At 48.6% G+C, this 14,345-nt stretch overlaps 1 protein-coding gene across 2 annotated transcripts in view; it reads right to left on the bottom strand.

The window, feature by feature from the left end:
• Window positions 1–14,345, bottom strand: part of ILDR1 (immunoglobulin like domain containing receptor 1) — a 29,234-nt gene that overhangs the window by 7,683 nt on the left and 7,206 nt on the right. For both annotated transcript variants that reach the window (XM_005311211.4, XM_065573450.1), the window contains exons 3-8: window positions 12,979–13,128; window positions 11,941–12,060; window positions 11,636–11,782; window positions 7,846–7,977; window positions 5,124–5,953; window positions 48–4,101 (exon numbers count right to left, since the gene is read on the bottom strand). In XM_005311211.4, coding sequence (XP_005311268.2) covers window positions 4,060–4,101; window positions 5,124–5,953; window positions 7,846–7,977; window positions 11,636–11,782; window positions 11,941–12,060; window positions 12,979–13,128 — 1,421 coding nt within the window. In that variant the 3' untranslated portion in view covers window positions 48–4,059. The remainder of the gene's footprint in view (window positions 1–47; window positions 4,102–5,123; window positions 5,954–7,845; window positions 7,978–11,635; window positions 11,783–11,940; window positions 12,061–12,978; window positions 13,129–14,345) is intronic.

Below are 14,345 nucleotides of genomic sequence, written 5' to 3' on the forward strand. Positions count from 1 at the left end.
TGTTTCGCGCGGCTCGGGGTCTCCCCCTCCCTCCCAGGCTCTCAAACCTGGGAGGGAGGGGGAGATCCCGAGCGGCGTTTCGCGCGCCGCTGCTCCCCCTCCCTCCCAAGCCTGAGAGCCTGGGAGGGAGGGGGAGAAGCGGCGCCCGCGCCGCAGCCACTCTGAGTCTCCCCCTCCCTCCCAGGTTTGAGAGCCTGGGAGGGAGGGGGAGACTCCGAGTGGCCGCGGCACGGCGCCGCTTCTCCCCCTCCCTCCCTCCTAGGCTTGAGAGCCTGGGGGGAGGAGGCAGGGCTGGGGATTTGGGGAAGGGGCGGAGTTGAGGGGTGGGGTAATTAAATAAGGGGGAGAGGGCGGCCAAAATTGTTTTTGCTTTGGGCGGCAAAAATCCTAGAGGCGGCCCTGCGTCTACACTTAAAATGCTACTACAACACAGCTGCATGACTGTAGTGCTTGAGTGTGGACACTTACTACAGCAATAGAAGGGATTCTCGCATTGCTCAAGTCTAGGTAAGCTACTCCCTCTAGGAGAGGTAGATAGGAGTGTGAAAAATCCACACTCCTGAGAGACATAGTTAAGATGACCTAAACCTTGCTGTAGACAGCTAGGTAAACAGAAGAATTTTGTTGTCCTAGCTGTCTACAGCAAGGTTTAGGTCATCTTAACTATGACTCTCAGGAGTGTGGATTTTTCACACTCCTGAGAGACGTAGTTATGCTGATGCAACTTTTCAGTTTAGGAAAGCCCTTAGCATGTGAACAAGTTTTGCCTCTTGGGAAGACATGCTGTGTTAGGCTGGGGTTACAGAAGATTGTGTGTAGAGGCAGCTTTGGGGGAAAGAAGCAGCTGTGCAAAAAGCAGTTTACTATGTGCCTTGGGCTCTTATTAGAATCAGTTCATGGGGTGCAGTTGCTCCTTGGGAGCTGGGCACTGCTCTGGGCTGAGAGAGTAGGAAGAAGAGAAGGGATTGTCCTGCATGCTGTTTGATCATCTCATTTCAGAATTAGGGTGCATGTAGATCAAGCAAGTTACACTGAATATATCCAGAATCCGTATTATTGATTTTTCCTCCCTGGGAAGTCAACCTGCTCAGCCCCAGCTGCAGAGGGGCAGTGCTGAGTACCAGGACTGGTCTAGATGGGGAACTTACAAAGGCATAGCTACAGCTTTCAGGGGTGTGAAAAATCCATATCCCTGAGCGACATAGCTGTGCTGACTTACCCCCGCAGTGTAGACAGGGCTAGGTTGACAAAAGACTTGTTGGGAGGGTGGATTACCTATGCCAATGAGAGAACCCTCCTGACGCAGTGTAGACAGCGGCAATGCCGCAGTGTTCCAGCTGGGCCACTGTAGTGGTTTACGTGTAGACGTACCCTCAGAATGGGATACTGATGCGGGAAGAAGGGGCAACAATGCTATTCTTTAATATCAATTCAGTTGTCCACCAACTCTTCATAACTAATACAAAATCATTAGCCAACCACACACAGAGAGAAATGTATTAAAACCATCAGAATTACACAAGTACCACTACCACCAACATATCATTAAAATCTCATCTTTAAATAAAAATTTTCACAGATCCATCCAAGGGAGCTGGATTCCACAGAGCAATTGTCTCTCTTTTCCATGGGGAATGGAGCCCTCATCCTTACATTCTTGTTGCTGCAATGTCAGGGCTGGCTCACAATGGAAATACAGAAAATTCTTCTCTAACATAAAATTAGGCAGTCCCTGCCGTGTCCCTCACAGGTCTCCAGATGAACTTGATTCCACAGATGTGCAGCCGTGGTACAGACCCAGACGCAATACGAGACCTGGGAGCATCATCCTCAAGTTCTGTATGGAGCCAGCTATTCCAGGTGTGGGGCACGGGTGACGTAGTCGTCCATACAAGTGATACATCCCCCAATCCAGAGAAGAGGTGAGTTTGTTAGTCTCCTGCAGTACAGCCTGGTTCTTGATCTCAAGCTTTTAGCTCTAATAGTCCCTGTTTCAATCCCTGCTGTGCTGGCCAAGATGATGGTGATTACATAAGATGTTCCATCAGCTGTTGGCATTGGTCTCCAACTCTTTCAGGATAATCCAGAAAAAAAACCCTCTTATAGAACAATAAGAGGGAGCTGGATGTTCATCCTTCGCCCTCAGTTTGAGAGAAGAACTAAGAAATGGCACTAGTTCCCAGGGAATTGTGGGAATTTGACTCCTTTCACAGTGGCCGTAGGTTACCAGACAGCCTTTCAGAATCCACTCGCAGCCACTGCTTCAGGCAGCAGAGCTGGGAACTGTGGGACAGTACACCCAGAGAAAGCACTGCTACCATGATGTTGTAGTACTGCCGAAGTGTGAGCAAAGGGAAAAACCACAAACACAAAGAACACACCTAGTGTGGCAACACCACACTGATCCATTGATACTTGCACCAGTGCTATCCAGGAGTTCTTTTATCTGGCCTACACACAGCCCCAGGGAGGGAGAAAAAGCACTTTATATGAATTCCAGAGAGAGGTTCCCCACAAGAGTGCAAGAAAGGGTCATTTTCAAAATCACTCCTGTAAGCTAGTTTCCCAAAGGAAGTGGCAGGCACTCCACTGACAGTTTTAATTTTAAAATGTCCTGTAGAGAGCAATCCTGTGCCAGCTGGGAAATGGACTGGATGAAGTAAGAATAGGTCTTGACCAACCTTTAGGTGTTGTGAATTACAAAATAATATACAAGCCATTCCCAAAGCTCCACACAAAGAGCTGAAACCTACTGTCAGCAGTTCACAAAGTGCCTTTAGAAAGCAGCTTTACCATGGTGATCAGAAGGCTCTTATCTCAACATCCAGAGAAAAGGATTCTTTTGTCTCGTCTTTGCAACACAGCCAAGAAAAAACAGACTGACCTGCTATTCTGCCTATTGCAATTGGTTTCCAAAGGAAATTCTCTCTTTGCTTTTAGTTACAGGGTAATTTATAGGCAGGCACCTTAATCCAATAGTAACCAAACCACAGATCTGTTGAGCAACAAGTTTAGGAAAAATGCAATGTTCAGGGTAAAGATCAGCTCCCTAATAGCATGTTAGGAGGGCAATAGCAAAGCAAGGGACAAGATTTGTCTTCTAGAGCCCATTTTCCCCATAAGCACCTCAGGAGGACAGAGGCCAAGAAGGAAAGCAGAGCACGTGAGATGTTCGGGAAAGGGCTGATTCCTTAAAAAAAATACCTACAGAGGTCATCATTTTTGGAGGTGATAGGGTATCACCAAGCTCCCATTGACTTAAAACGAGCATGAGCTTGATAACTTTGAAAATCAGGCCCACTGTTGCCAAGATGGCAGTTACCCATAGCTCAGCCCCCGAAAACAGCATCAACCTATGATAACAGAACCTTGTAGATTAGTACTTTGAACTCATGAATACACTAGAGTCTGGGTCAAATGGCCAGGCAGAGCCTCTCCATGTCCTTATTAAGGTATGTGTCAATATAAACTGGAAGCATTGGCAATTTTGAGGCGTTTTTCCAAGCACAGAAGTTGCTGTGCGCTCTTGTAGAGAGTGCATGTAGATCTGCGTGTGCATGTAGCATTCTGACGCTTCCTTTACTGCACAGTATTGTTTGCTTGATGGTTTCATCTAGGGCTGTACGACAGAAACTCACTGAGGCAAAAGGAAACAACCACTTGTTAGTCACAGTGAACACTCTAATGTTTGGTGCTGAAGCTCAGGGCCACATGCACAACATTTGGAGATATTCGAAGTCAGAGAGGGAGGACATACTATTTGTTCAGTGCCACCAGAAGCTCTACTCTCAAAGGGACCATGTTCCACAACCAGGGTCTGTTTGAAACCAAAGTCTCTAGAGTAAGGAAGGAATAAGAAGGTTTTCAGATGTTATAAAGCCACTGAACTCCTGGCCCCCTTCGCACAGATTCATCACTGGTCTCCACTACATTTTATTTTATCCAGTTGTTCCAGGTCTCCTGTTCAGTCAGAAATAGCCGTCCCAAATTACACACTGGGAGGGCAAAAGGGAGCCCCAAAGCAGAACCACTGGGAGTTTCGGTCCTTCCACCATGGTGTTAAATGACCATGCTTTTCCCACTGCGGGAACTTCCTTTTTCCTGCAGGAAAAAATAAAAAAAGAGAATCACAAGTGTGGGGATAACATAGAAAGCATGTCTCCCTACCCCACTCTGTAGCAAAGCAGCAAGGACCTTTGTACCAGCAACAGAGTTCGAACTGGACCCGGGTTTCCCTTAGAGAAACCTATCTTTGTAGCTCTGACAGGAGAGGGGAGAGAAGAGGGGAATACCACATTGCTGTGGGGCATGACCCCTTTGACAAGAGCCCTCTGTTTTAAGATCCTACATCTGAGGGACTTGGAGGTCACTTGTTTCCCCACACCTCCTAAAAATTGGGATGTATTAAAAAAAAAAAAAAGTCAGGGGATACAGGGGGTGGGCTGGATAAGGTTGGGAATTGGATATGAAGCCTTTTGCCCCTGCATTGCCAGTTTAATTACTGCCCCAGGTTGATAGCTCCCAAAAATTGTTCTCAGCTAATCCCTGTTCAATGTGAAGCAAGTTCAGTTCTCAGTCCAGGTATGTGCAGTAGAATTGGCACTAACTGCTCAGCACCTCTGAAAATCGGGCCACTAGTCTAGGAACCTAAATATGGACTTAGGTGCCTAACTTTAGGTGCTCAAGTCTGAATGTTTTGGCCATATTAGATACAGGTATTTATAAAGGTATATTTTGCTCCTTACAAAATTATTGTTAATTTTCTTAAATAGCAGAAACTTATAGAAGTAACATGCCAATTGAAATTTTTAAAAAATGGAACTAATCAAAATTAAAAAAAAAACCAACACCCCTGTGCCCTGGGGTGACAGACACCCCTTCCCAAGGCTGTGCGTCAGGGGAACAATTTGATACCCCTCCTACCCTGACACATCATAACTATGCTGTGTGAGCACGCGATGTGGGAGAATTCAGCACCTCCCTCAACCAAGTTGTGTGGGACATTTTGCACCTAACCCCTGCCTTGACATGCATCAGACTCCAGCATGCATTTGACACCCATTCTCCCACACACAGAGGGGCTAACCGTTCTCATCAGAGAGCAGTTAGGGACTCTGACTCACCGACTGCTGTCCCACGCTGCTTCTGTGTCTGCTGTCCTTGGCTGGGATGATTTCCAGTGAGCGGTAACTGGGCGGCTTGTCTTCTGGCCAGCCTGGGGAGCGACGGTGGCGTTGCCTATTGTTCCCCTGGAAGCGATCAAGCTCTTCTGCCGAGCTCCACGACTCTCGCCGTGCCGGAGGAGAGTAGCTGCGATGCTGGCGCTCCCGCTGCTCCGAACTGCTGCCCTTTCTATTGGAGCGTTGATACTTTTGCCTCTCCAAAGGCTGTTCCCTGGGGTCAAAGCGGCGGCCCGAGCGCTCCCTAGCCTCCTGAGGGTAGAAGATGTCACCATACCTACTGCGGTCTGGCCGGCGCATGGGCGAAACATCCCGCCTGGAACTCCGGTGCCTGCCATCATAGCTGCCCTCCCCCTGCCTCTGAGGCGGCTGGTCTCGTCCCTTGTCCCAGGATTCCCGATCGAAGCTGGAGTGAGAATCTCCATCCAAGGGCTGGCGTCTTCTCCAGTCCTCCCTCTCATCCTCTATTGTGGAGCCCCAGGGTCCTGCGGCATGGCCAGCTCGCTGCAGGTGTGATAAGTTACTGCTCCTCTGCGAGGATGGGATGAGCTCAGTGATGGGAGGCAGCTGGATTACCCTGCGCTCCACAACCTCCGAGCTCAGGGAGGAGAGCACGCTGGGATGCTGGTTGGCCCCAAAGTGGTGGGAGGGTAGCAGGGGCTGGGATAGGTTGAGGTTCTGGATCTCAGACTCCAGATAGTCCAGGATGTTGTTTTTGGGGGGCAGCTGGCCCTGTGAATGCACCAGTGGGAGGCTGCTCTGCAGAGAGACATCTAAGGATAGGGGACAAGGGACAGCAGCAGTCAGGGGGAGGCAATAAGGAGACATTCCCCCTCCCTGCTAATGAGCAAATTGGTTCTCCTGAGTCAAAAAGGAGCCCAACTAAGCTACCGGATACCTTCTCCCCTCTCTGCCTGTTAGGCAAAGGGGCCCCTGCAAAGCCATCCAGCCCCCACACCACATGCAGCAAGGACCGAAGCCAAGCTAGTAATAGGCTGGCGTGTTTTGGGGAACTTAGAGGTGATAAGTTACAGGGTCATCCAACAAACCAGGAATGTCAGTTCAGGAGGTATTCTTCTAATTTTTCTGCTTGAAAAAGAATAAACTGTTCTGTGTGGCTGGGACACCAGTTCATTTCCCTGCCAACTTCGTCAAAAGCCAAGTGTAAATTCACATGCAAAAAACTTTGTGAAGCTAGAGTTGATTCATATTTGTGACCTTAATACTATGAAGAAAAACAAGTACTATGAAGATTAGCATAAAGAATAGCAAACTAATGAACTGTAATATAAGGGAAAACTTAAGAGCAACAGTGTCGAGAAGTACGAAAATACACAGACTTATGGTATTCCAAACAATCTTAACTCTGCCCCTGTCCTCTGCCAGCATGAACTTTCCTAACAGACATGTGTCATAGATAAGTGTCAGAGTACCACATCTTAAATCATGCCAGCCTTGGTGGCTCAGTCTCAAACTCATTTACTTACAGACAGAAGGAGTATAATGCCTTGTCTACACTTACCAGGGGATCAATGTGCGGCGATTGATCCATCGGCGGTCGATTTAGCAGGTCTAGTGAAGACCCGCCAAATCAACCGCAGATTGCTCTCCCGTCGACTCCTGTACTCTACCTGAACGAGAAGCACAAGGGGGGTTGATGGGAGAGCATCTCCAGTCGACATCGCATAGCGTGTACCCCACAGTAAGTAGTTCTAAGTACGTCGACTTCAGCTATGTTATTCACATAGCTGAAGTTGCGTAACTTAGATCGATCTCCCCCAGCCATGTAGACAAAGCCAAGATGTACAGTTTGGCCAGGAAAATGGGGCTTAAGATGTGAGCAACTATAGGAGTTAACTGACTGGCTGTACAAAGACAGCATGCACAGAAGCATGGTGGGCAATATCAGTTAGTTGTAAGAGATCACCGGTTAGGAGGTCTTCCAGCAATAAGCATATAAGCAGTTTATAATATGTCCTGAAATCACAGGAGCTAAATCTGAAGAAGCATGCTGTGCAGCTGTCAGGACAGTATTACAAAACTTGTTTCAAATTGATGGCGAACAAGGGCAGAGTTAAAGTTGTTTGGTAAAACATCATGCTGCATTTCCTTATTTTCCAGTGTTTGCGTTTTTAAAGTTTTCCTATAAGAAATCCTACTCTGGTTTGCTAATCTTCATCTCTGTACAACAGTCTTTTAACCTTTTCCTTAAGTTATTGATACTCATTTACAACTTTGACTACTTTTTTGAGGGGGAGGGGGAGTGGGTAGGAGACGAGAGGGCCTGGAAATGGACATAAGGAACCAATAACAGGGAAGAATTACGTTCAACGTGAATCCTCCCTTGTTTCTTTGTTAGATGTAATAGAGGTATTGAGGACCGTTTGTCCTCAATCATTTATACAGACTGGTGGCAGCATAAACAAATAGCCTTCTACTCATTTTGTGTCAGTTTTGACTATGAACAGCATAACCCCTGTAGCGCCCTCTCCAGGGCAGAGAGACTGGATCCCCTCTTACCCCACAGTACAATATAACTGAGTCATGGTAGGAACATCTCATCACCACTGTGGCTGAGGAAGCACAGCCAAGTTACTAGACCCCAAGGAGTTACCAGACTCAAGTGCCTGCCTTACTCTCCCTGCACGGATACCCAAGGGCTCACCTTTTTGCAGCAATGGGTTCAGTTGGTAAGAAGAGAGTTGGGAGTTCCTGTCACCTCCCACGTAGAACGGATGGTGTGTCATCCATGGCATAAGCGTCCGAGCCTGCTTCATGAACCGATGTCGTTCCAGGGCTAGGCAAGAAGAGACAGTTACAGCGTCTCTGCTCAGGGACACTACCTGCCCAGCGCTCTTGATACAAACTTTGCTTGGTATATGGCAGCATGTGGGTGTGAGCAATAGAGAATTACTGGAGATCACCCACATGAAGGGTTCTCTTTGGCTTGGGGCAAAGTTGAAACAGAGTCAGAGAGGATCCAGCGTAATGAGCATGACCCAGGAAAGAAGAGAAGGTCTAGAGCAGTTGCTAGAAATGGAAACAGAGGAATTCTGCTGGGGTGCAAAACCATCTAAGGCAGATGGGAAAGAGTTCCCTTGTGAGATATGGTTCTGTTATGTACTGCACCTTTTAATGTAAAAGGTCCACCTGTTTTTTCACTAGGGGCAGGGTTGTGAAGCAGATCAAGATGGAGATTTGCACACAGTGAGAGAGGCACTTTACTTCCTTCTTCCTCTTAATCCCTCTTTAACTTCTCCATTCCCCATCATTGCTGACAACACTTCCAACCTCCTTTTTGCCCAGAATTACGGCTGGTTTGATGATGGGGAGTCACAGTAAACTCCTTGCTCTCTTTTGCTCCATCCACGCAGACTGTCCAAATCATTTCCGTTTCATCTTCTACAATGTATCTCTGTGACGGGGCAGAGCGGCTCCGCACTGGCGCAGCAGGGGTTAACCCTTCCTTCCTGGCAGAGGAAGCCCCGCCCTGGAAGTCCTGCTGGGCATGCTCCAACTGGAGGCTAGGTATAAAAGCCTGCAAAGCTGCTCAGTTGGGGCTGACCACCGGAGGAGAAGGACACACACAGCCAGCTCCTGAGGAGGGACAGCCCACGCTCCAGGCTCTAGGAGCCAGCCTAGCCGGCCCGCACCCTGCATCCCAGATGGAGGACCCTCTGGAGGGGAATGGATCGGAACCCATGTCTCCGGAGGAGACCACAACATTGAAGGTAGGAAGTGACCCAGAGGAACTTTAGGGACAAGCCGCGTAAGAGCTTGGCATGCTGCGGCCGGATCCCCACTGAGCCAACAGCAAGGGGAACCCTGCCATTAGGAGAGCCCTGGGTTGGGACCTGGTGGAGCGGGAGGGCCTGGGTCCCCCTACGCCTGTGGCCGTTGGGCCACACTACCCTGCTACTGAGGGGAGTTATATGGGCTCTGGCTATGGGGCCACACTACCCTGCTACTAAGGGCGAGATGACAGACGGGACACCACCAGGAGGGGGCGCTCCGCTGGACAGGAGCTAATTCCCAGAGACAACCAGTAGGAGGCGCCAGGTGGTGAGTCCCAACCCCATCACAATCTCCAAAGCCATCCCTTCCTCTGTGCTCAGAGTGAAGGCACTCTGTCCTGCGCTGTCCAGCTCCTGTCTGGATTACGCCAACCTCTTTCTCTCTGGCTGATCCAACACCTGTACAGTATTGTACCCTTCCAATAGATGCACAGTATCGCTGCTAAAATTATCTTCCTTGCTCACCAGTTTGACCATGTCATCCCCAACTTTGAATTTCTCCCCTCCCAAATTTAAACTTCTTGTTCTCACGGTGAAAGTGCTACAAACTTGGCTCTGGTCTACTCCACTGATCTTTCCTCTCATTGTATTCCCCCTGCCACTCCAACTCCTGTGCACCACCAAAGATGCTAGCCTCAAAATTCTTTTCACCTTCTCCCACTCCATACTGCCTCCAATATGTGGAATGCTCCCCCCATATCTGTTTGCCAACCACCACACACTCCCCATGCAAGTCCCTCCTGAAGACTTGCCTCTTCTATGGACACCCATAAGAAGTGAGTCCACACACAACAAATTGTGTCTCTTCTGTCCTCGCCAGCGTAGGGTAGAGTAAGCTCTCTGGGGCAGGGAATTTCTTCATTTTGCCTTAATCTAACAACTCACCTAGAGTGAAAACACCTGTTCTTTGTGTATTGCGGCAGCGAAGAAAAAAAAAGACCGACCCGATTGAGCTGCCGCGGACGTGCCACCGAAGAGGAAGAGAGGGAGTGAAGGACCTGCCACCGAATTACCGCCGAAGACCCGGACGTGCTGCCCCAAGAATGGACAGAGTGCCGCCCCTTTTTATTGGCCGCCCCAGGCACCTGCTTCCTTCGCTGGTGCCTGGAACCGGCCCTGTATATGACTCTCTACATGCCCAAGCAGTACCTCCCATGTCTACACCGGGACTTTTAGTAGGAGCCTTTTCTCACCAAAGGGAAAGGCTGTGGCAGTGAGGAGTCAGCAGGGAAAAGCTCTGGCAGCTCCCCTCTGCCATAGCTTTTCACTGACAGTGTGGCTGCAACCTGTTTACACTGTGGCATGTAGCTACAGGTACCCTACACGCCACTGCCATTGGTGTGCTTTTTAGACATACCCTAAGAGATTCAAAAATCCAGGTCCTTAACCTTTACCTGGACATCAACAGCAGCTTTTCTTGCTTCAGATGGTGTGGGCTGCCCTCTAGTGGCCTAAGCGAACAAAGATACTGTATGTATGGGGATGTCTGTCTAAAGAGCGGTGTTCTTCTGCCTGTACTGGGACAGTCCCAGTTTTTCCATATAACGTCCTGTTATCCCAGGAACTTATTTTGAGATGCCTCTAGCATCCCATTCTTTGTTTGCTTTGGAAGGAGACAAGTAGCTTTCTGGATGCTCAATAATAAAATAATAATAATAAAGACCAAAAGGAATTGGGTCAGGGAGCAATGGAGCAGAGCAACAGCTGTAAGGACTTCTGAAAAGAGGCAGAAAAGGAAGAACTGCTTGGAAGGTTTCTACACGCATAAATCCCAGCGTGCAGTTGAGGGAAAAGTGCGGAAGAATGGAGAGGACTGGAGAAGAGCACAAATTACAATCAAGGAATCAGAGAAAGAAGAAGGAGCAAACAAAAAAAGTTGACCCCTGCCCCTGGCCACCCTCTGCAGCCCAACCTGGACCAAACCTACATGGCGCTGCAAACCCCTGTGCCAGGTTGCAATGCCTGGAGCAGGAATCCAGACCCTGCCCTGTGGGACAGAAGCCATGCTTCAGGAGGTGGGTTTGACCTCCCACACTACAACATGAGGGCTTGCTCTCCAAACACACGACCCCTCCCGCCCCAGGGCCTCCCCTCCACACTCAAGCAGAAGTGTCTGTTTGTCTAAGGCCCAGAGATGGGATAATCTGGTCTTAGTTGTAAACTGTAGCAGTTTAGAGCTAGCCATAGTGACACAAAAGTTCAGCTTTTATAAAGCTACTTTTTGGAGCAGAACTACACTTTAAGGATTGTAGCTCTGTCAATGAACCTAAGGACAGGGTCTCTACCATGACTCCTGGGACAAGGCAGTCCCTGCCTACCTCAGCTGCTGCGGTAGAAGAACTGCAGTGGGATAGGGAAGAAATGACACTGAGCTAGCCATGTAAGGAAAATGGTGGAAGGGGGGAGGAGAGAGATACGAGGTCGGGGTTGCTTCCTTTGGACCTGGGACAAAGAGGGAGGGAGGGGATGGGGACCATGTTTTCTAGACTCCAATCTCTCATTTTATAAATGTTGTTCTGAGGGTAACATTAGCCAGAGAAATGTCACAGGCTAGCTTGCTACTAAAAAGCCCTGCTTTCCCCATACATTGAGTGATACGAGACATGTTCCGTATCTGTGGATGCCATAGTACGTTGATATACATGCCCATTTTTGCCTCACCTTCCTCATTGCAGCAGCAGCGGGTTGGGCAGCAGGCACAGCGGACATGGCAGCAGCAGTGTTGGGGGCAGCACTGGCACCAGCACACCCCGATCAGTATGAGGAGGAGGAGAGCACCAAGAACGATGAAGATCACCGTGAGCCAATCTAAGGGGGGGGAGGAGGAGGAGAGGAATTAAGAGACCCCGATTGTATGTTGCTGCAGGTAGATACTGAGCACCTCTCAGAGACTTTGAGGTGAGAGAGAAAAGAGAATGGCAGGAGAGATTTACAGGTGGATGGAAAAACAGAGTGCTGGCACTTACGCAGAACAACGAGCTTAACCTCTTTGTCTGGGTCGCCTGCAGTGTCTCCTGGAGACTCAACAGCACAGTAGTAGACTCCATGGTCCCACCACATCACCTCATTGATCACAAGGTCTGCCCCTAGGGAAGAAAAACACACAGTGACCAGAGGGCACTTTGGGACTGGCACTGCTCTCAGACCCTAGTGTAACAAATTCCTGTGCTACTGATCACAGACAGGTGCTGCACCACCACCCCTTCCTCTCTTGGGAAGCTAGACCCCTGGTTCTTCATCAGCAAAATATACAGGACTGCCACTTGAGCTAACCAAGAGCTCCCTCTGTCAGTTGCAGCAGCAGGTCCCTTATCCCTTTTGTGGACTCGGCCACTGGAAGGTAGACTTACTTACAAATAGTACACTACATCACCCTGTCCTCTGCAAAAAAACGATGAAACCTTTACACTGTACACACCCCTCTAGCTTTCATTTCTTTCTCTCCTCCTAATAAGGAGTCAGCCTATTATTTTTCCAGAGGAAAAATCAGTCAGCCACATCAAAGCATGTTATTGCACAATAAGAAAAATATCCCTAGGATTTATCATATCAGATTGAATCCAATATCACACCTCCTGTCCACATCAGGTCAGATCACTGATGCATTAAGTCTGGTATCCCACCCCCTGATCACACCACATCATTCCATCAAGTCTAGTAACCCAAGTCTGGCTGTAGCTACTACCTTGCTTCAGAGGAAAGTGAACTCCATATAATGCACCTGGTCACTTGCCACATATGATGCAGAATTCCTTCCTAACCCCTGTGGTGCTCAGCTTGTGTGAGAGCATGAAATTCAAGTGCCCTTATCTCAGCTTTAGCTTGTGGAACTGCAAACATCCTCCAGTGGTGACATTCAACAGGAATCTGGCTGCAGGCCTTGCTCATAGTGTCTGTAAGTCACAGATAGAGTTGACCAGATTCATGTTTTGTGAAGCGAGGGCAGGCAGAATGTTGGGTCGTTATTGGATTCATGCCCTTTTTCCTCCCCAGTGGTCACTTACGGTTCTGGATGGTGATCTTGCGCTGTCTGTACTCTATGCCTAGCACAGGCTCGTTCTGTCCACGTCTCTGAATGACGATGCGCACCACCCGCTGGTTGTCATTACAGTCATTGGATGGGTCCTGGCCAAGAGCTAACCCAGCCTGGTAGGCTACAAATAAGCCATTAAACACAACTTAGATGACAGCAAGGATTTGAGTCAAGCCCTGATCTGAAACCCCAAATACTATCACCTCAGAAAGGGTAGGGAGTCCCTTACTGACAAATTGTGTGGTTAATCCCTTGTATCTGGGTGTGAGTGAATATGTGATTATACAAAGTAAAGTGTGTTGAGTCTTTAAGAAAAAGCATACTGCAAAACAGGGAGGACAAAATCGTTTACGGCATTAGAAAGTGAATGACGCGGAGAGACTTTGAGAATGCAGAAGCTGCCGAGGAGAAGGCTCTTGCTGCCACAGTAATGAAGATGGCAGAGAGGAGCAGAAAGGAGGCCAGTTCTCAGTGTGTAGAGGGAACCACGAGGTGACCAGAGATATGCAGCCCATGGGACAAGTGGAACCTAAATCTCAACTGTTTAAAAATAAATTAGCTTCTTAAATAGAGTTTTGAGGTGAATAGGGTTGTACGGATTGGCTCCCTTTTCCCCAACTTTTCCATGATGCTTGTCTTGTGAATGGGGAAAAGGACTGTGTCTTTCTGTGTAGTGTGGTTCTGTGTATGTGGACAGAGTCTAGCACGTTGTAGGCACTAATAGAATATAGAATCCAGAGATGGACAGTGGATCCAGTGGAATTATTAGAGGATGAGGGGGAATGTGATTTATTCCCGAGAGCAAGCTAGCAGCATAATCCTCAATTTCCAGGTGTCTGGTGAGCTGAAACTTGGGGAGGCATATGGAAGGGAGGTAAATCAGACATACATACAATCACCAACCTTAATCCTCTTTAAGCCCTAACAGGTATTCCCTTGTAATCACATCGAGGGGAGGAGGAGAAGGAGGAGAGTGGATATTAAAGGTTTGCTGTTCTGCATGTCCGTAAAGTCAGTCCAAAGGACCACACACAAGATACTTAATCAAGAGAGGCCATCACAGGCACTAGTATGCTATGGGTCATGCCCCCCAAAAGTAGGCATTTGCTCCATTTCCTCCAATCCCCTTAAATTATAATACCTGGTCACTGCCGGCTAGCTGTGACCATGCGGACCTTCATTCCTGACCCCATGGAGGCAGGAGATGTCAGCTATAAAGTCTGTTTGCTGCCCATTGTCACTGCCCGCAGGGCCTTCACTTCTGACCACACAAAGGCAGAGCTCTGGGTTCCATGCACACCAGTGATGATGTGATGAGGAGGAGGAGGATGGGCTGCT

Source organism: Chrysemys picta, chromosome 1 (assembly GCF_011386835.1).
Source record: "Chrysemys picta bellii isolate R12L10 chromosome 1, ASM1138683v2, whole genome shotgun sequence".
Taxonomy (NCBI): Eukaryota; Metazoa; Chordata; order Testudines; family Emydidae; genus Chrysemys; species Chrysemys picta.